The 18,762-nt window shown below is 53.0% G+C and overlaps 2 protein-coding genes across 11 annotated transcripts in view; one reads left to right on the forward strand and one right to left on the reverse strand.

Moving 5' to 3' along the window:
* Positions 1-11,059, forward strand: part of PCCA (propionyl-CoA carboxylase subunit alpha) — a 417,781-nt gene extending 406,722 nt beyond the window's left edge. For all 5 annotated transcript variants that reach the window (XM_061435312.1, XM_061435309.1, XM_061435310.1 and 2 more), the window contains 2 exons: positions 7,523-7,600; positions 10,715-11,059. In XM_061435312.1, coding sequence (XP_061291296.1) covers positions 7,523-7,600; positions 10,715-10,783 — 147 coding nt within the window. In that variant the 3' untranslated portion in view covers positions 10,784-11,059. The remainder of the gene's footprint in view (positions 1-7,522; positions 7,601-10,714) is intronic.
* A 1,164-nt stretch (positions 11,060-12,223) lies between these two features.
* Positions 12,224-18,762, reverse strand: part of GGACT (gamma-glutamylamine cyclotransferase) — a 49,446-nt gene continuing 42,907 nt past the window's right edge. For all 6 annotated transcript variants that reach the window (XM_061435314.1, XM_061435317.1, XM_061435313.1 and 3 more), the window contains 2 exons: positions 13,546-13,699; positions 12,224-13,192 (listed from right to left, as the gene is read on the reverse strand). In XM_061435314.1, the coding sequence (XP_061291298.1) occupies positions 12,751-13,192; positions 13,546-13,610 (507 nt within the window). In that variant the 5' untranslated portion in view covers positions 13,611-13,699 and the 3' untranslated portion in view covers positions 12,224-12,750. The remainder of the gene's footprint in view (positions 13,193-13,545; positions 13,700-18,762) is intronic.

The raw sequence follows: 18,762 nt of genomic DNA on the forward strand, positions 1-18,762 counted from the left end.
AATCATAGATCGGTATTAAGTACCTGTTGCTGCTTTTTTTAACCACTTAGCCTGTTCAGTATTGGCAAGACAAGAGTTTGGAGTGGTTCATTGGGGCTGAGATGAGGAAGATCCACTTTGGAACGAAACTGACTGTTAGCAGGAGGGTACTTAGCTGTTGGAGATTGCCGCTCTCATGAACAATTATCTTGGGCCAAAAAAAAAAAAAAAGGTATATTCTATAAAGTGCACAAGGAGAACATAAAGTGTGGAATCAGTAGTAGGCGCATCCCCCAGGACTCACGCTGGTTGACTCCTCCGAGCACGTGCTCCTCTGGGGGGCGGGGGTGGGTGGGGACGGCCACTGCCCTGGAGACACGCATGCGCATGGCGCTCAGAGCTGCCCTGCGTCCTTGAACCACCTGTGACTGCGCTTACTGCAGACTGAAGGAAGTCTCGAATGAACCTGCCAGGAGACCTTCCTCTTCGTCTGTGAGGCCGCCTCTGCCTGCAGGTCTCCCACAGGAGAAGGGCTGGGTGGGGGTGACTTCGTCCTCACGCAGCCCAGTGCTGAGAGCTACATCTCTCTGGCGGAGGACCAGGCCTGGATGTTGGATAGAGTCTCCAGTTTCTGGGATTTCCAATCCTGAAATAATTGCCATCGTTGTTTCCACGTTTACATAGCGGTGGTTATTCAGTGTATTGGGTAAACTGCCAGTGTTTGGCCCACACCTGGCTGTATTCCAAGGCAGGTATAGCTTCGTGCGTTCATTCTGGAACATTTTTAAACCTTAAATTATGAAATACTACAGACATAGAGAACGTTGCAGAGTATAATAATGCACGCACTCATATGCTCTCTGCTCACCTTCACCGTATTTTCCTTCAGATTTTACTTATTTAACAAAAAATGGCCGATACGGAGAACGTGCCCTGTGGCCTCTGCCCAGCAGAATTCCTGCCCTGCCTTCTTCAGAGGAATGGCCATCCTGAATTTGGCCTTTCTGTCTTCTCCAGATGACATTTATTTTTGACTGTTAATGATGAGTTTTTGTTGGTGGTAACAGTTGGGGAGTTTTTACAGTTTTAACTTGACAAGGATCAATATAAAATGAAGTATTTCTGTGGACCAATCAGATATTATAGGCATGTCTGCAGGTTGGCGTCTGATTTTATTTTTCAAGGGATGATCTCCTTGGGGTGAGGCAACATGTTTTCTTTGTTTTAAACATTTTTGAAGATGACAGTTCCCAATCTTAAGGAGATTCCAAATATCTTCTCTTGCCATTTTGCTAAAAATAGTAGTAACAATAATAAATTTTAAAAGGTCATTGTCTCACAGAGTCCTTTAAAGCAACATACTTCACATAGATTGAGAATTCAGAGTGATTTGTTAAAGGTACCATCAGTGACATCAGTTTTAACTGGTTCTCTTTGTAACTTAGAGGTTCTGACTCCAGTTTTGAGTTCACTTTGGGGTGGTGGGAAGTAGTAATTCTCTTCATTTTAAGGAATTTCCTGAAAAGCTGGATGTGTTTTGTACTGGCCGCCTCTCTGTATTCTTGCCCCAGACTCTCAGCCCCCCACTTTGATGCCCAGCTCACGTCCAGGTCAGGATGGCAGCCTCGGGTGGGAGGGTGAGGGGGCACCTGGGGCCCCAGGAGTGCCAGGCTGGGCCAGTGCCTCTCCCCGCAGCAGCCTCCTGAGGGAGTCTTGGGTGCCCAGACCCAGTAAAGCAGGCCTCACGCTACAGATAAGGGCTTTGGCATCGTTTCCATCGCCTGCCCGCTCTTTCTTTGTAATCCGATGATGGTTCCTTCCATCACTGTTTAAACACTGCCCGGTCTCCCGGGGTCTCTTCTCCCACCCTCTTCACATGAAGATCTTGGGATGTGAATGCACGTCTCTTCTTCAGGAAATATCAGGGGATATTACCCAGCCTATCTTAGCAGCTCAGAAAGAGGAAGTTATTATAATCAGATCCTCGCATTGCCTTTTAACCAAATCTGAGATGCTTTTTGCTTGTAGCTGTTAACTGCGTCTGTCTTCAGATCTAAGGGCCTCAAAATGCACCGCATTCAGGCACCTGTGTTCTCAGTCGCACAGCCTTTAAAACCATAATTGAAGGATTTTCACTTTTGTGGAGTCGGCACAGGGTTGACACTGATCCCCGCTTTCGGGTGGCCCAGCACAGCAGAAGGGGAGCCCAGGGCGGGCCGGTGAGCCCTCCGAGCCTTCTGTCTAATCTGGCAGAGAAACACAGAACGTAGGACAACAAAAGAAGGCTCCCTTTTCCATAAAAATTCTTCTTCCCACCCACCCTTCTCTCCCCCCCAACCCCCTCCAAAAAAAGGGATTTAATTTTTCAGCTGCATGCAGTGATTTGGTGCTCACTCTTGCATTGAAACAGTTGCTGTCTGAACAGGCAGGAAACACTTTTCTTTTAATTGCTGAAATCATTCGGAAGTGCTTCGTGCCCTGCTTCTATACAGCAGATGCTGTGCATTAATTGGCCTGCGTAGAAGTGACCCAGGGTTCCTTGCAGTGGGCCCAGTTTTAGGCAGAGGGCTTAAACAGCTTATTTATTATTTTGTATAATTTGGCGTACATTATGTGCTCCTGCACGTGTCGTATTTCATGGTCTGCAGTTTCTAATGTCATGTGGGTTTCAAAACCTGTGTTTCTCTGGTAATGTACTAGCAGCAGGTAAGCTCAAAATACCATCCATCAGGAGCTAATTTTTTATCCAGATACTCCAATGACTGATGAACCTGTCTTTTGTCTGAATGTTCAGCGCAGTAGAAAGCCATATGCCACTGGCGCAGTTCCCCATGCATCCTAGAGATGCTAGAGAGCAGGCCTGTGGGGGGTGGGGGGAGCCCTCCACGCCATTTGTGGCCTCTTTCCTCTATTTCCAGGATAACGCCTTAAAACAGCCCTGGTTGTGGACGACAGAAGAGGGTAGGGACTGTCTTAAAGGAAATCCGACTCCCACCGTCCTTTTCTTCATCAGAAATATGACTGCACACTCTTAATAGGAAGCCTTGTTTTGTTACTCCCCGTCTGTTCAAAACAGACCTCAGCCCATTAGAAGGGCCTCCCTTGTGTGGAAAGACCACAGCTGTTACTGTAAATTTCATCCCGTCACTGTGTCACCCCCATTTTGTGGCTCTGAAGGATGAAATTGAGAAATGGAATACTGTGCAGTCATCCTTCACATCTCCAATTTTAGGCCTTTGCCATCATTTTCATGCTTTTATTCCAAATCAAATAACATTAGTGAGCTACAGCACCTTCTGATGAATGTCTGGTCCTGAGCGCAGCTTTCAAGTCTGGACTTGGGGTTGCGGGAGGGAGCTTCCTTTTAGGTTGGAGGAGCCCTTTCTCCCCTGTTTCTCCTCTCTTTCTCCCGCTGCCCCTTCTTGGAGCTTTCTCCTTGTCTTTGCAGTTGGAACGATACAAGTTGCCAAATGCGTTCAGGCCAGAGCAGTGTCCCAGAGGGACACGTGCTGGAGAAGGTTCTGTGTCTTTTGTCTCTGGGGAAGGAGTAAAGCAAACCCGGTGGAAGGATATTGGGGGCTTTAATCAGAAATAAGAAGTGGTTTAAATCATTAGCACAACAAAGCCGACTATAAGCTTGAAGATAAAAGTCTCTGGGGAAAGAGTCCTCTGAAAATAAATGGAACTTGATAGATTTCCATATCATTTATAACTTCCCTTAATTACACTTGGAAGACTTGCCAGTAAAACTGGAAAATTGGCAGCCTATATCCATTAGAGTCATTTTGCCGACCATGGCAAGCAGCTGGCTTTACTGGATTTTATTTCCCATCACTCACAATTAATCATCAGCTGGAGATGTCTGAAGCTCTTCAGCCCAGAGCCGTGCTGGGTGACATTCAGGCCTCCCAAACATGCTAAAATCTGCCGAGTAAATGGGCCGAGGTTTCTCCGCGGCTTACTCATTTCGGAGCAAGGCAGGCTCCCGCCTAATGAGTGCGCTCCGATAATCGGATGCGAATGTGAACCCTGACCCCGTGTCAAAGGAGAGGACGCAATAAGCCGGATGAAAGATACGGGATTCAGACCTCCAAACTTTACACCAATTAGACAGGGAGCGGCCAAGTACATCAGGCCGAGTAGGTTTATCAAAAAGACTTGCATGAGGCTTGTGACCATTTTGTAAGCCCGACATTGGAGACGTCCTGTCACAATCACTAAGTCTGTTATCAGATGATCCACCGGCGTGTCGGGGAAGTGTGCGCCCGCAAACCCCGCGGTGGCCCTGGCCCCGCGTGCGCGCTGTCGGTGGAGACTCGGCCGTCGAGCGCCCTCTCTGCTCAGCCAGCTTAAAGCCGGCTTTCCGAGCACATGGGGGAGATGTGGGCGGTGTTCCATTGCTCCTGGAGGTCGGGCAGGGGAGGGGGAAAGGCACCCCTGGACAAGGAAGGCACAAGGAAGGCACCCCTGGACAAGGAAAGGACACCCTGGACAAGGAAGCTTCCAGATTGTTGAGGCCTGTGTCCTGCCGCCCGGGTGATTGTTGGTGCTGGACCCCGTGGGCCCCGCAGGTCGGGGGAGTAGCCACAGTCCCAGCCCCGGTCTGTTCTTTGACGTCCGGCCTGTACTGTGTTCGCTTCCCTGCCTCAGAGTGGTGAGAGATGAAATAGCGTGAATTTAGGTCAGGTTCACGGGCGTCTAGACGGTTGCGTGCCGTGCGTGCGTGCGTGCATAACACGATTCTGCTGACTGCACCGCGTCTCACTGTTTGGTGGAGCATCAGGGAACAACTTATCCCAGAGTTTTTTCCCTCTTTTAGGGACCAAGGAGCAGAAAGCAAACCACAGAGCAGATTGTTGTGCGTGAATGAGTGAGCGCAGAAGGAGACATGAATTAAAGTTCCACCAGATGACACAAGTCGAGACCAGCAGAGGTGTGGGAAGAAGGAGGGAGCGCAGACAGGATGAGAAGAAAGAGGGAGTCTGGAGGGCCCCGAGGCAGGGCGGCACTCCGATCCGCGGGCACTTTCTCTGAAGCCCTTCTAAGCAACTCTTCTGGGCGTCCTTGTCAGTCTGGTCTCTGCCCCCTGGGTGACCATTGGAAACCTCCCAGGTTCATTGGTTTCTTTTTCATACTCGATCGAGAGACACAACCTGGGAGAAGGCGTGGTTCTCGCTAGGGGACCTGCCCACCTCTCCCGAGCATCTCTGCTGGATCAGAGGTTGTGTTTTTCTGGTGTGTGATTGGGGACCCACCCCTCGCAGCTGCCTGTACGTCCCCTCCTTGGCTGCTGGCACACAGAGCTGCTGGGACCGGCAGGTCACTGGAGTCCCAGAAGCTTCTGGCCATCTCCACTGCCGCCAGGCTCCAAGGCTCTGCTTGCACCTCCAGTGTAGCCGGCTTGAGCTGGACTGGGGCTGTGGCCGGTCCTCGCCCCGCCCTTCTACGCGTTTCTTCTGGGCATCGTCGTGGGCAGTCTGGGCTCCGCCCCCTGGGTGACCACCGGAAATCTCCCAGGTTCATTCGTGTCTTTTTCACAGTCACATTAACCGCGAGTTCACTTTCTGGAAGATCCCGTAGAGCAGCGGTGAGGGGCTCTGTCTGGCCGGCAGTGCCAAGCAGCTGCCGAAGGGGCACGCTGGTGCCCGCCGAGAGATGCCCGTGGGGCTGAGGACAGAGAGGCGGGCTCTGGGCACTCAGACACCAGCGAGGAAGCTCAGCTGGGCGAGGGTGCCATGCAAGCGCCCGCGGCTCCCTCTGTGAGGAAGGAGCTCCCGGAGCCCGGAGGTGGAGAACCCATCACAATTTTTTAGACGGAACTTCCATTGCCTAATTTCAGATCCACTTTCCAGAAAGTTCCGCAGGCCCTGAGGCCGGAACGCGCGTCCTGGATGGGAATGCTGCCGTGTGCGGCCAGCCCTGGACGCGCTGCCTCTGAGAGCCGTGGTCTGGGCCCGCTGGGCGTGCGAGCGGGGCTCCTCCCATCTCGCCGGGTTCCTCCTGTCCCTGAAAAGAGAGAAAAAGGCTCTGAGGTGTCGCCTCTCGGGCTGGCCGTTCTGACACCCCCCACGTGGTGAGGACGGACCCCGCAGTCGGCTCTCGGCTCTCTGGAAGACAGGCGCTGGTGGGTCACGGAGGGCCGCGGGCACCGCGTGTCCGCCCGGCTTTCCAGCCTCCGTGCCAGCCACCAAGCTTGGCATCCCCTCTCCTCCCACATTTCCCGTGCCAGGAAGCAGCAGCCCGCCGCCCGACCGGCAGAGGAGAGGAGCACGCGGGCTCAGGCGGCGCTGGTGCCAGCGAGACAGCCTGTGCCGCGCGGGGGGCCGCGCGGGCTCGGGGGTGGGGTGGCGGGGGGGAGGGCCGCGGGGGCTCGGAGATCGTCAGGGGATTTCGGGGAAGGAACATTCTCAGGCATTTCTGCCGCGCAGGATGGGCGCCGGCATCCAGCAGCCCCCCAGAGAGCCGGGTGCCCCGGAAGGTTCAGCTCTCTCATTTTGAAGACGGCGGGCTCTTTCCACAAAGAGAGGAGGAGAATGTAGCCTGGCTCCTGGTACTGTCCCGTCAAGAGAAAGAAGACCCAGAAGGGCCCTTGTTCACCCTGAGGCCTGGGTGGGAGGGCCAGGTTGAGCCCCAGGGGTTTATATGGCAGCCCTGCCTGGATTTCCCCCACACCCACTGGCAAACAACAGTCAGTGCCCCTTGCAAGGAGGGGACAGGGCGCTAGGGGTCATTCCCTGGAGGAGTGACTCCCTCCCGGGAGCCACCTGCTTGTCTTGCAAAGGCTGGGACGGTGTCCCTGTGACCTGGATGCTTGGCTCTGGTTCCCAGGGCTCCAGACAGAAAGCCTGCCTTTTGATAACAGCTTTACCAGGACGAAGTTCACATACAGTGCAATCACCCGGTAAGGTGTGCACCTCAGTCGTTTGGTCTCTTCACAGAATCGTGCGGCCGTCACCATAGTCAACCTTAGAACGCTTTGTCACCCCCAGAAGAACCCTGTACCCATCCGCATGCACTCTCCTCCCCACCACTGGAAACCACAGGTCTTTCTGTCAGTAGAGATGTGCTAATTCTGGACACTTAGATTAAGCGGAAGACATTCTGTTTCTGCCACATCTCTTTGGCAGAAGTTGATTCAGAGGTTCCCCGGGGAAGGCCCCACCAGCAGCATCCAAAACCTCCAGTTGTCAGGGATGGTTTTCAGATGACAACTTAACAAGGGAAGGGCCTTTGTCTGCGGTCCCCCAAAGATGTGCTTGGAATATAAAGTATCAGAGGCTACTTTTGTTTGTTTTTTTGGCTGCATGGCTTGTGGGATCTTAGTTCCCTGACCAGGGATGGAACCCAGGGCCCTTGGCAGTGAAAGCGCAGAGTGGTAACCCCTGGACCGCCAGGGAATTCCCAAGTACTAAGAGATTCTTGCTGCCGTTGAGACTGTATTTCAGAGCTTTGACGAAGACTCTCTCAACAGCCTCCCTCTTGAACGCTGTTGCGAAATTCGAATGCTTTTCACATGCCTGCCCACTCTTTGTGCGTTTTCCAGGTAGCAGAAGGTCAGGAAATCTGTGTGATTGAAGCCATGAAGATGCAGAACAGTATGACGGCCGGGAAGACTGGCAAGGTACGTCCCCAAGGGCCGCACCTTGACGGCAAGCGGAGCCTCCACCTTGGAGTCCTAGACGTCGGGCCTGGGAGAGTCTGTGCGACTCCCGGTGCGGGAGGGGGTGGGTTGAAGAACAGTTGTTCTTCACCTTAATGTCTTTCAAATTAAGGGGTCTTTAATTTTTAATGTTTACGTCTGTCTTAGAGGCAGTGAGTTATCTGAGACGTAGGTGACCCAGCAGGAGATGGTTTTGAGAGACTGCAGAAATTAATGCAACTCTTCCAGATAATTTCCCCACAAAGAGAACAATTCAGTTTTAGATCAAGAGGAGCCGAAAGGCCACATACACACGTGGGACTTCATGATTCAGGGAGGGGGAGCAAAGGAGAGACATGTATTACTGAGATTTGTGAAAAGTAAAACTTCTTAAATGTACTTTCTGTCGAAGAAGATAGAAAAGTCCTTTTAAGCATAACTTCATCATTCTTCCTGACTTGAAAGGCACCGTTTGTAGCAGAATGATGCTTTCCTGAAGGGTGTTTTGCTTTGGAAGCACCGCACAGTGGAGCGAGGCGTGGCTTGTGTGTGGGGACAGCAGTGTAGACTGGCCGTGTTCTGCGCTGTGGTCACTCCCAGAAAGGGCGCTGGAGCCTCGGGCACAGTGGGTGTCCTGGCAGAGAGGTGCAGTCGGCTGCCCGTGGAGTTGGCGTCAGACACGGCCTCTGTCTGCCTCCCGCAGAGCAAGTGAAACCCGTGTTCAGGGACCAGGCCAAGGGGGACGCCCAGTCCCACCCCAGCCAGGAGGACAGAGGCCTGGCGCCGGGCCCAGCTGGAGGGGGCCTCGGACAACCGCTCCCAGTCTCCTCCCAGTTTAGGGAGAAGAGACTGGTGCGATCTGAGCTCCAGGGGAATCCTGCTTGCCATACCTGATTCCTTTCTAAGAAGTGAACGAGAACGTGTTGGTTTGTGCTCCTGTAAAAATTGTTTCGTGCGTTCCTTGGGATTAGTTCACATTTACGCTGCATTGTTGTCACGAGATTTCCCTTCGTGATGAGAACCTGACCTCATTTGGGGGACCCAGAATATGTGTCTGATGCATGCCAAGGGCTAGTGTGCCAGGCTGGGGATCTGATCCTAAAATGAATGTGGCCTTAGCTCCCTCAGGGAGCCAGGAGCCTGTCCGTGCACGTGGTTGATGTCTTCAGGGCCCAGAGTCTCACAGGGAGTCCCAGCTGCCGTCAGGGTGCTGAGGGGCTCTAGATAAACCTGCACGTTAGCCCTGCCCTGTCCGCTCAGTCCTGCCCCCCAGGGCGGAGGAGCGGGCCCGAGCCTGCATGGGGCTGGTGGTTCTTGCTCTGAGAGGCCAGTTTTCCTCCCGGGGCCCGGTTCACAGTGGAAGCAGGCCCTCTACTCTGGAGTCACAGCATTATGATGGACACCGCCCGTCAAAACACCAGAGGCTCCAGACCTTAGAAAGCAGCCAGTTCAGTTTAGTCGTTCACTCATGTCCGACTCTTTGTGACCCCATGGACTGCAGCACGCCAGGCCTCCCTGTCCATCACCAACTCCTGGAGCTTGCTCAAACTCATGTCCATTGAGTCGGTGGTGCCATCCAACCATCTCATCCTCTGTCATCCCCTTCTCCTCCTGCCCTCAATCCCTGCCAGCATCAGGGTCTTTTCAAATGAGTCAGCTCTTCACGTGAGGTGGCCAAAGTACTGCAGTTTCAGCTTCAGCATCAGGCCTTCCAATGAACACCCAGGACTGATCTCCTTCAGAATGGACTGGTTGGATCTCCTTGCAGTCCAAGGGACTCTCAAGAGTCTTCTCCAACACCACAGTTCAAAAGCATCAATTGTTCGGCTCTCAGCTTTCTTTACAGTCCAACTCTCACATCCATACATGACTACTGGAAAAACCATAGCCTTGACTAGACGGACCTTTGTTGGCAAAGTAATGTGTCTGCTTTTTAATAAGCTGTTTAGGTTGGTCAGAGCTTTTCTTCCAAAGAGCAAGTGTCTTTTAATTTCATAGCTGCAGTCATGATCTGCCATGATTTTGGAGCCCAAGAAAATAAAGTCTGTCACCGTTTCCACTGTTTCCACATCTATTTCCCATGAAGTGATGGGACTGGATGCCATGATCTTAGTTTTCTGAATGTTGAGCTTTAAGGCAGTTTTTTCAGTCTCTTCTTTCATCAAGAGGCTCTTTAGTTCTTTGCTTTCTGCCATAAGGGTGGTGTCACCTGCATATCTGAGGTTATTGAAAAAAAGCAGCCACTTCAGTGCAAATAGCCCCATGGAACGAGGCCTTCCAAGTGTCGCTACATAGGTTCTCTTCTTCCCGAGAGGCCCAGGCTGGAACTCGGGATGAAGGCCACTCTCGCCACGGAAGGCCAGGGCACCCAACCCACAGCTCTGGCCATTTTGCCACTTGCCCAGATGGCCAGTGACTTCTAACCTCATGCCTACTTCTAACCTAATTCATTCTCACGTCCAGGCAAGAACCGCCAAGTCAAGTGGGCTGTCTCTAGTTTTAACTGTGAACACAAATTTGGGAAAGCAAAAGCTGACTGAAATCAGGAGAAATCGGGGCACGGAGGTGATGTCGTGGAAGCCATAGGGTTTGGCCCCCGTTCTGAGAACTTCATTTCCCTTCACAGGACGCTTCGGATCAGGCCCGGGCGCTTCTGCTGTTGATTAATACCCGTTCTGACTCTTGGATAATTGTGTGTGGGGTTTGGTTTTGGTTTTCTTTTTTCCTACCATTAACCGTGAGGGAGCATTTCTCCAAACCTGAACCTGTGAGAGACCGGAGGTGGGGGCGGAGACTCACCCAGCGTCGTCCCGCCGGTCTCGACCCTGGGGCACCGGGTGCAGAGGACCGCAGCAACACGGGGAGCAGCGGCTTCTAGGAGCCGAAAGGATAAGGAGGGGCGAGGGCCAGCCCCACCACACGAGGACGCCCTCAGTGAGGTCCCCTCGACGGGCCCCCACCGCCAGCCTCCTGCCTGCACTCCAGCGCCTGCCCGGCTGCACCTTCCCTTCCAGAACCGGACAAGACTGCTTCTTCCTGGTTTGCTTAGTAATTCTTTATCTTCCCTCTTCTTTTTTTTTCTTTTTTAAATTCAAGGTGAAATCGGTACATTGTAAAGCTGGAGACACAGTTGGAGAAGGAGACCTGCTCGTGGAACTGGAATGAAGTATTTATAGCCTTTCAGTCATCACCCAATTTAATTAGCCATTTGTATTATTATTCTTTCACACTCAATTTATTCAGGCGTTCGGCAGGAACACCCCTGTGCGGCAGATTTTACATGGTCATATTTACTCTACATATAGTCAAAACCAACGTTCTGCCAAAAAAATCAGCAATGGAAATTTTTATTGATATAAATACTGGTACATATGATTTGTACTTCTGCTGTGAGATTTCCTAGTGCCCAAATGAAATCAATAAAACAGCACCTGTCTAATACTAGTTTGCCCTTTTTTTGCATGAAGACAGTGTACAGAAGAGGCTATGGGCTGTGCCAGTGCGCTTTGAAATACCAGCATTTCATCAGGATGCTTTTTAAAAATGTATATAAATCCCAGTTCTTTGCCTTCAGTTTCATTAAATGAGCGTTTGCCACCTTGTAATCTCATTACCTGCTTCATCCTGCTTGAGGCCCTGAGCCCCGCTTGTGGTTGGCTGGTCATGATCTTGAGGCCCTGAGCCCCGCTTGTGGTTGGCTGGTCATGATCTTGAGGCCCCGAGCCCCGCTTGTGGTTGGCTGGTCATGATCTCCGGAAGCCCAGACAGCATTCATGGTGGTCTGCCAGTGAGTGTGGGTCCCCTGAGCCTGCAGGTGTGACCCCCCAGCCCTCCCAGGGCACCAGCATGGGCGCCAGTCAGGGTTCCCAGGGCCCAGTGGTGGTGGTGGGGCTGCAGAACCCAGCAACAGATTCCCATCCTCGCCTTTGTTGTGTTTTTGTGAAGCGAGTTTCCAATTACGAAAAAAGGGTTAAAAATAACAGTCATGCTTCTGAAGCAGATGCAGTAAGCCATCTCAGTCTACTATTAAGTCGACGCGTGAGCAAGCTCTCCCGACGGAGAACGAGGCTACCCAGACCAGCAGCTGCACCTTCATCAGGGTCTGGAATTCTCAGGATGCACTTCCTACTTGCTGGTGAGTGAGCAGAGGCAGAGTCGTGCACGGCCTTGAGGCCACCCTGACAGAGTATCAGATGGAGGTGGGTAGTAATTGGTACTTCGTGCTGTGCTAAAATTATTTTAAGTGCTGTTTGTATTTGGAAGCCAAGCTTTTTGTCAGGCCTGAAGAACAAATTACTAATGCGTTGCTTCTTCTCTGAAAAGCTCGTCCCCCTCTCCCTTCTGGGGCAGGGCTCCAGTGAGCCTCTCTGAAATCGGGCTGTTCAGCTGCCCTGCCAGCCAGTGCGTGCTTGTTATTTTGCTAGAACAGGAGGTAGTCTGCTAGACTACCAGACAGACTCAGAGAGAGGGCCAGCAGTAGCACCAATACTTTTATATTCAATTTCTCACTTGATATGATCTTTAATCATCTCTGTATAAGCTTGATCTAAAAAATTATAAAGAATGGTGTCATATATATTGAAAAGAACTCTAAAATACAGCATGTGTTTCTTGAGGTTCTTTTATTACATTGAGATGTCTTAAATCAGCTTAAAATTTTTTCTTTTCTCAGTGCTACAGGTCAGGATGAATACAGCAGGGCTGTTAAAATCTAGCAGTCACACAGGCTTGATACTCATTTTAAATGTTATCTTCAGATTAAAGCAAAGCAGAGCAAGGAAAAAGAAAAACCCAGCATAATCGGAAAAGCATGATAACATGAGTTTTCAAATGTCATTTAGGGGAATTAAAGTCCTGAGTTTTTCTCATCCAGTACATTCAAACCCAAGATGCTCTTTAAGCAGCAAGCAAGAAAGCAGCATAGTGAGACAGATTTCAGGAACAGCCTTGTTATCAGTACCTCCAAATTATTTGGGAAATCGGCTGCCACTGAAAAAGAGGTGTTCTCCCCCGCCCACCCCCGACAGATCGAGTGTTTGTTTCAAGTACCGGTTTCCAGGGGTGTTATCGCGCCCTCGTTCAGCGAGCGTGGCCCTTCTGGGCTGGTCCCTGGCCTCCCTCGCCCGCTGGGCTCATCTGTTTTCCCGCGGGTTGTAGCGGAGCCCGTGCTTCCCCTGCGAGTCGTAATCGTCGAGATACGGCAGGTGGACCCACTCTGGCGGGTAGGTAGCCGTGGTGTAGACGAAGCACTCCAGGGGCGCGCGTACGCCCTCCAGGGCCACGTGCAGGCGGGTGCGCTGGTACATGTCGGGGCAGCTCTCGAACTCGTCCAGGAAGCGCAGCATCTGTTCGTCCACCTCGTAGACCTCACCGAACACGTGGTGTCCGCGGCCCGGCAGGTTCAGCAGCCGCGGGATGTTGTGCTCACCCGCGATCACCAGCGGGTAGGGCTCCAGCGTGCGGGCCCGGCCCCGGAAGGCCGCGCGCCCATGGGCACCGTCCAGCAGGACCCGGTGGTTGGGCTGGCCCGTCTTCAGCGTCCCGTACACGAACACGGGGGCCAGGCGGCCAGAGCTGCAGGCAGAGAGGACGGCGGACAGGTCACGGGTGGGTGCAGCCGGCCCCGCTCCCCAGCGGCCGCCCTTCACGGACAGGGTCCGGGAGGCAGGGCCAGCTTTGAGACCAGACTTTGGGAGGAGACAGGATGTTTGGGGCTCAGGCCGCGTAGGGCTGCAGTTTCCTGAAGTTAGTTTTCAATAAAAGGACTTGACACAAATATTACAGAAAAACAAATAATGATAAGCAGACATACACACACACATATAGACGGAGATATGTATGTGCTGTGCTTATTTGCACATACATCTACAGGGGTGTATACACGGCACATGCATGTATGTGTATGTACACCTGTATATAATAATCACCTGTCGTTGGTACCACAGGGAGCTCCGGTTTCAGTAGTGCTCCATTTACATTCTGGCCCGGGCATGACGTTAACCGCACCTCTCAGTGTTCCTTCCTTCTTCAGGGCCCCCGAGGTTAAGGATGCCGGCCTGGGACTCAGCACAGTGGCCTCGGCTGCAGTGAGAAGGTACGTATTTACCTGCTCCTGGATCTGGGCCGACTCCATTACATAATAGACCAAAAGTGATCGGGCATAAGGGACTCACGCAGAAATGGGGAAGTTCAGTGACCGGGCCCCTCCTCTGAGGCTGGCACCTCGCCGACCCGCTCGCCCCCAACCTGCCAAACACTGCAGGACTCAGTCCCGATGTGCCAGGTGGGCCCTGCCACCAGCCATGTGGCTGGGAGGCCCTTGGGGAAGTCACACTGAACAAGCAGGACGGGGCTTTCTTCCCAGCAAACAGGAGCCAGTCTAGGGCTCCGGGCCTCGCCCCATCTCTTCAGGGTGTCTGCGGTGGATGGGCAGAGCCCACGGGCAAACACGGCTGCCCACTCGTCCTCCCTGCAGCCTCAGCCACCTGCCTTGTGCACGGCAGAGACCTGACGGAGCTCAGCTCCAGATGGCGCAGGGAGGCCAGGCTGGCGTCGGGGGCAGCTGCACGGGTTTGAAAGTCAGGGTGTGAATGAGAACCTGGACTCGGGGTACAGGGGAGAGGGGACACAGGCACCCTACTGCTGAGGGGACGGGGAGGGGGTGGCGTACTTGGGGAGGACCAAGGCGGGGGGGGCGGGGAGTTGGGGGCGGTGGGGAGGGGCGGCAGGAGGACCAGCCAGCCCCGCCTTCCAGCACAATCTGCAGTAGCAGCTCCAGGTCGAACCCAGATGAACGCTCCCACCCTTGCCAGACCACCCCCCAGAACCCTGGTAGCCCGCAGCCCGGCCCGCACCAGCCTGTCCCCGGGGCCCCAGCAGGCCCTCACACCCCGTTTCCAGGTGACCCCGCCCCTCCGGCCCCCCTTGGCCCGGCTTGCTCTCTCCTGGCTCCTCCTGGTGACCACAGAACGAGAAGAGCCGCAAGGGCACTGGAAACCACCCAGTCCTTCAGGGCCGAGTCCCAGGTCGGTGAGGACTGGGGTCACACAGCTGGGCCTGGCCGGCAGGGGGCTGCTCCTCTTAGCCCTTGGGCTCTAGGGTCCCTTCCCTTTGATTAAAGTTATTTAGTCGTGTCCGACTCTTTGCGACCCCACGGACTATACAGTCCATGGAATTCTCCAGGCCAGAATACAGGAGTGGGTAGCCTTTCCCTTCTCCAGGGGCTCTTCCATCCCAGGGATCAAACCCAGGTCTCCCACATTGCAGGTGGGTTCTTTACCAGCTGAGCCACAAGGGAAGCCCAATGTGTCCATAAAGTGAAGTTAAATAAGTTTACAAGAAAAATAAAATCTCTACCCATTCCCACTCCCTTGCAGAGACCCGGTTAAGCTTCCCAACTGTTGCATTTGCTGTTTATTAATATCTCCATATTGTTGGTTGTACCGTGGCTTCCTGACATTTTAAACCGTCTGCCTTCCTACCCCAAAGCAGGTGAGCACAGTGTTAGTTTAAAGGACAGACTTTGGAACCAGGCTGCCGGAGTTGAAATCCTGGCTTTGCCACTTAACAGCTGTGTGACCTTAAGCAAACTGCGTCACCTCTCTGGGCCTCAGTTTCCTGGACTGTCAGGAAGTCGTGTCAGCCACCCGCCTCGGGGGACTGCAGTGAAGGCGCAGCAGTTGACATCGCATGCTCGGTAAGTCTGCATTAAATGCGCCTGTCACTCAGCCCCACTCCTCCAGCAGGGCTCACATCACAGACTTTGGTCAAGTCCATATTCAGTTCAGCATCACAAGTATGTAAACACTGCTCTCAGATAAAGCACAGAGTGTACTATGATTAATTTCCTTTCTTGGACAACTTTTTGTTTTTCTTGGAATTAAAAATTGTTTCAGCTATTTTTTTCTTCTTCTTTTTTTGTGCTTTGCTCAAGTTTCTGACAGTCAGTCCTTCGGCCTCATGATTTCTGGAAGCACCATAAGAATCCTTTCCACCCTGACCACCCGTCACCTCTGTTCTTCGCTGGGGCTGTGGCTCTGTGTCCCTCCTGCCCCGGCCTGGGTCTATGGTGCCCTGGGCTCCCCAGGCTTCTCTCAGAGCCCCATCCCTAGGTCCCACGGCCCCCTCTTGGTTAACTCCCTCATTTGATTGAAGCTTCTTCTTTACCAGCCTCAATTAATAGTGTACGTAGGGTGAGAACAGAGGATGAGATGGTTGGATGGCATTACCGACTCAATGGACATGAGTTTGAATAAACTCCGGGAATTGGTGATGGACAGGGAGGCCTGGCATGCTGCAGTCCTTGGGGTCGCAAAGAGTCAGGGTCGCAAAGAGTCAGACATGACTGAGTGACTGAACTGATGAGAATTCTAGAAATAATTTCCTTCAGAACTCTAAAGGCATCTCTTCTTTGTCTTCTGATGTCCCAAACTCATGCTGAGCCGTCCAGGGCAGTTGGGACCCACAGTCCTTTGTACAGAATCAGGCTCTTCTCTCGGGAGGCTTCTAGGGTGGTCTTCTCTCCCGTGGACTGTGAGGTCCCATAGTGAGGACCCTCTGTGCGGGTTTTTTCCATTCGTTGTGCCACAGATCTCCGTCTGAAGACTCATCGCAGATGCCAGGACCCTTCATCCCTCCCCTTCCTTCCTGCATCTCCAGAGCTCAGATGGTGCATAACCTGGGTGAATCTCCCACTTGTCTCTTTGTAGTCTACTTTACCTTCCAGTACTTCTATTATTTTTAAAACTATTTTATCATCATATTTATCTTCAGGATCTTTTTCTTGTTCCCTCATGTCATTATCTTACTGTTTCTTTCTCAGCATAATACCATCTCTCCTCCTTGGGAAGATAGTAATTACTGTGAATTTCTTTAAGTTTTTATCTTTCCCTGTATTGCTGCTCCTTCTCCAAAATTCCTCTTTTGTTTCTTTGAGAGGGTTCCTTGAAACGTCTCAATACTCCTTGGCTGGCCTTTCAGGTTGAAAAGTAAGACACCCTATAGGAAGCTGTTGGGGGTGGTGGCTGGCGGGGGGCCTGGCTAACCACTGAATCCCCGAGTTGGTGGCCTTTCCCACCCTCCTGGTCTTCAGGGCACCCCCTCAACCACGCCCTCAGCTGTGCCTGGTCCCCCCACTACCAAGCTTCTCTAGACCATAACGTACCCTTCCCCCTGCTGGGGAGAGGGGTGATGAGGGTCTCTGCTCCCTGCGTGGACTGCCCCCACCCCCACCCCCGGCCTTGTCCTCCCCGGCTCGTGTCCAAGGCCCTGGTCGGCTGGCTCCCTGCAGGCACTTAGGTTTCCGGGCCCCAGGTGCTGTCAGCCACCACTTGTCACTGAGCTGTCTTCCAGAATTGCGTCCCCTCTCCCATCATTTGTCTTTAGGGGTCACGGCATTGGCATCTGGGGACAAAGCAAGGGTAGAGGAACCTGTTCCTGCTGCTGCACCACCCGGCCCTCCATCACAGGCCCTGGGGGTGGACAGGAAGGAAGCATTGGCTGCTTGCAAGGAGGGCTGGTAAGAAGAGTTTATCAGGGTACAGGGTATGTCACCAAGGTCGCCAGGAGAAAGCCAGTGATGCAGCAACAGTGGGCACCAGAGAGGCTGGTGGTGGGGACCTCGCTTCTGCCAGGCCCGAGCAGGGGACCAGAGGCAGCGGCTGCGGGAGAGGGCACTGCTGCTGAGGCCCCGGGCTGAGCCCAGGGACACACGAGACACAGCCTGCCCGGTGAGAAGGCCAAGGGGAGACAGACGTGTTAACAGGCAGCTTCAAACAGAGGAGCCAGAGGGAGCAGAGAGCGCCCCTGGAGTAGGGGCGGGGCGGCAGGGGTGGCCCGCAGGGTCGTCTGGCTGCTGTGCGTGGGGCGGGGGCGGTCTGGAACCATAGTGCTGGAAGCGGCCTGGGCTGCGGAGGGACAGCGGGGAGGCGCCAGGACAGAGCAGGTTCTCAGCACAGGCTGCTCCCGGTTTTCATGACTCAGATTCAACCACAAAGTGAGAAAAGGAATATTTCACCCAGGAGGAGGGAGGGCAAGAAGGTCTGGTCAGAGAGACGACAGAGGACAGTGTGCTGAGGAGGGCTGGCCACGTTTGCAGCGGTGCTGGGGCTCTGCAGGCCCTGCGTGAAGAGCCTGGATGTCTGCGTGCACAGCTGCATCGACCCCGCAAGAGGAGGTGTCCTCCCTGTTGAACACGCGAGGGAACACAGTCAGGCGGCTCAGGTGGGGGCTCCGGGTCAGCACCAGGAACTGGGCCCAGGTGTGCTGGATGCCTGGGTGACCCGTCAGGTCCAGCCTCGGAAGGATTCAGGCTCTGCAGTGGCAGCAGGCGTTCATAAGGAACGCTACTTCTCTAGACTCTTCTCCCCCCGCCCCCTACTCCCCAACATAGAGGAAACATAGAGAAGGAATTGATTTCTAGATTTAAAAAGACTGTACAACACACAAAATGTGAAATGTACCATCTTAACCATTTCTAGTGTGCCGTTCAGCAGCACTACGTACAGTCACACTGCTGTACCACCTCCGCTGGTAGGCGTCTCCAGAACTTCCCCTCTTGTAAAAGTAAGTCCCGTTCTCCTTCCTGGCGACTCCACGCTACTTTTTGTTTCCATGAATCTTGACTGCAGGAGGTACCACGTTTAAGAGAAACACCTTTTTGTGGCTGGCTTCTTTCACTTGGCACAGCGTCCAGGGTTCATCCATGCTGGAGTGTGTGTCAGAACTTCCTTCCTAAATTAAGGCTGAATGATACTCATGCATCTGCCACATTTTGTTCGTCCACCTGTCAATGGATGTTTGGGTTCCTTCTACCTCGTCGCGATTGCAAATGATACTGCCATAAACATGGGTATGCAGATCTCTACAAAATCCTGTTTTCAATATTTGGATATATACCTGGAAACATGCTGCTGGATCATATGGTAATTCTATGTTTAATTCTTTGGAGGGACCTCCGTACTGTGTTGCATAGCAGTTGCACCATCTTATGCTCCCACCTACAGCGCACAAGGCTGCCGGGGTCTCCGCAGGCTCACCACTGCTTGGTACTTTCTTCCTCCTCCCTCCCTTTCTCTTTCTCTTTTAAATAGTGGTCTTCCTAAAGGGTGTGAGGTGTATCTCATTAAGGATTTTAAAAAATTTTT

This window comes from Bos javanicus, chromosome 12 (assembly GCF_032452875.1).
Source record: "Bos javanicus breed banteng chromosome 12, ARS-OSU_banteng_1.0, whole genome shotgun sequence".
NCBI lineage: Eukaryota > Metazoa > Chordata > Mammalia > Artiodactyla > Bovidae > Bos > Bos javanicus.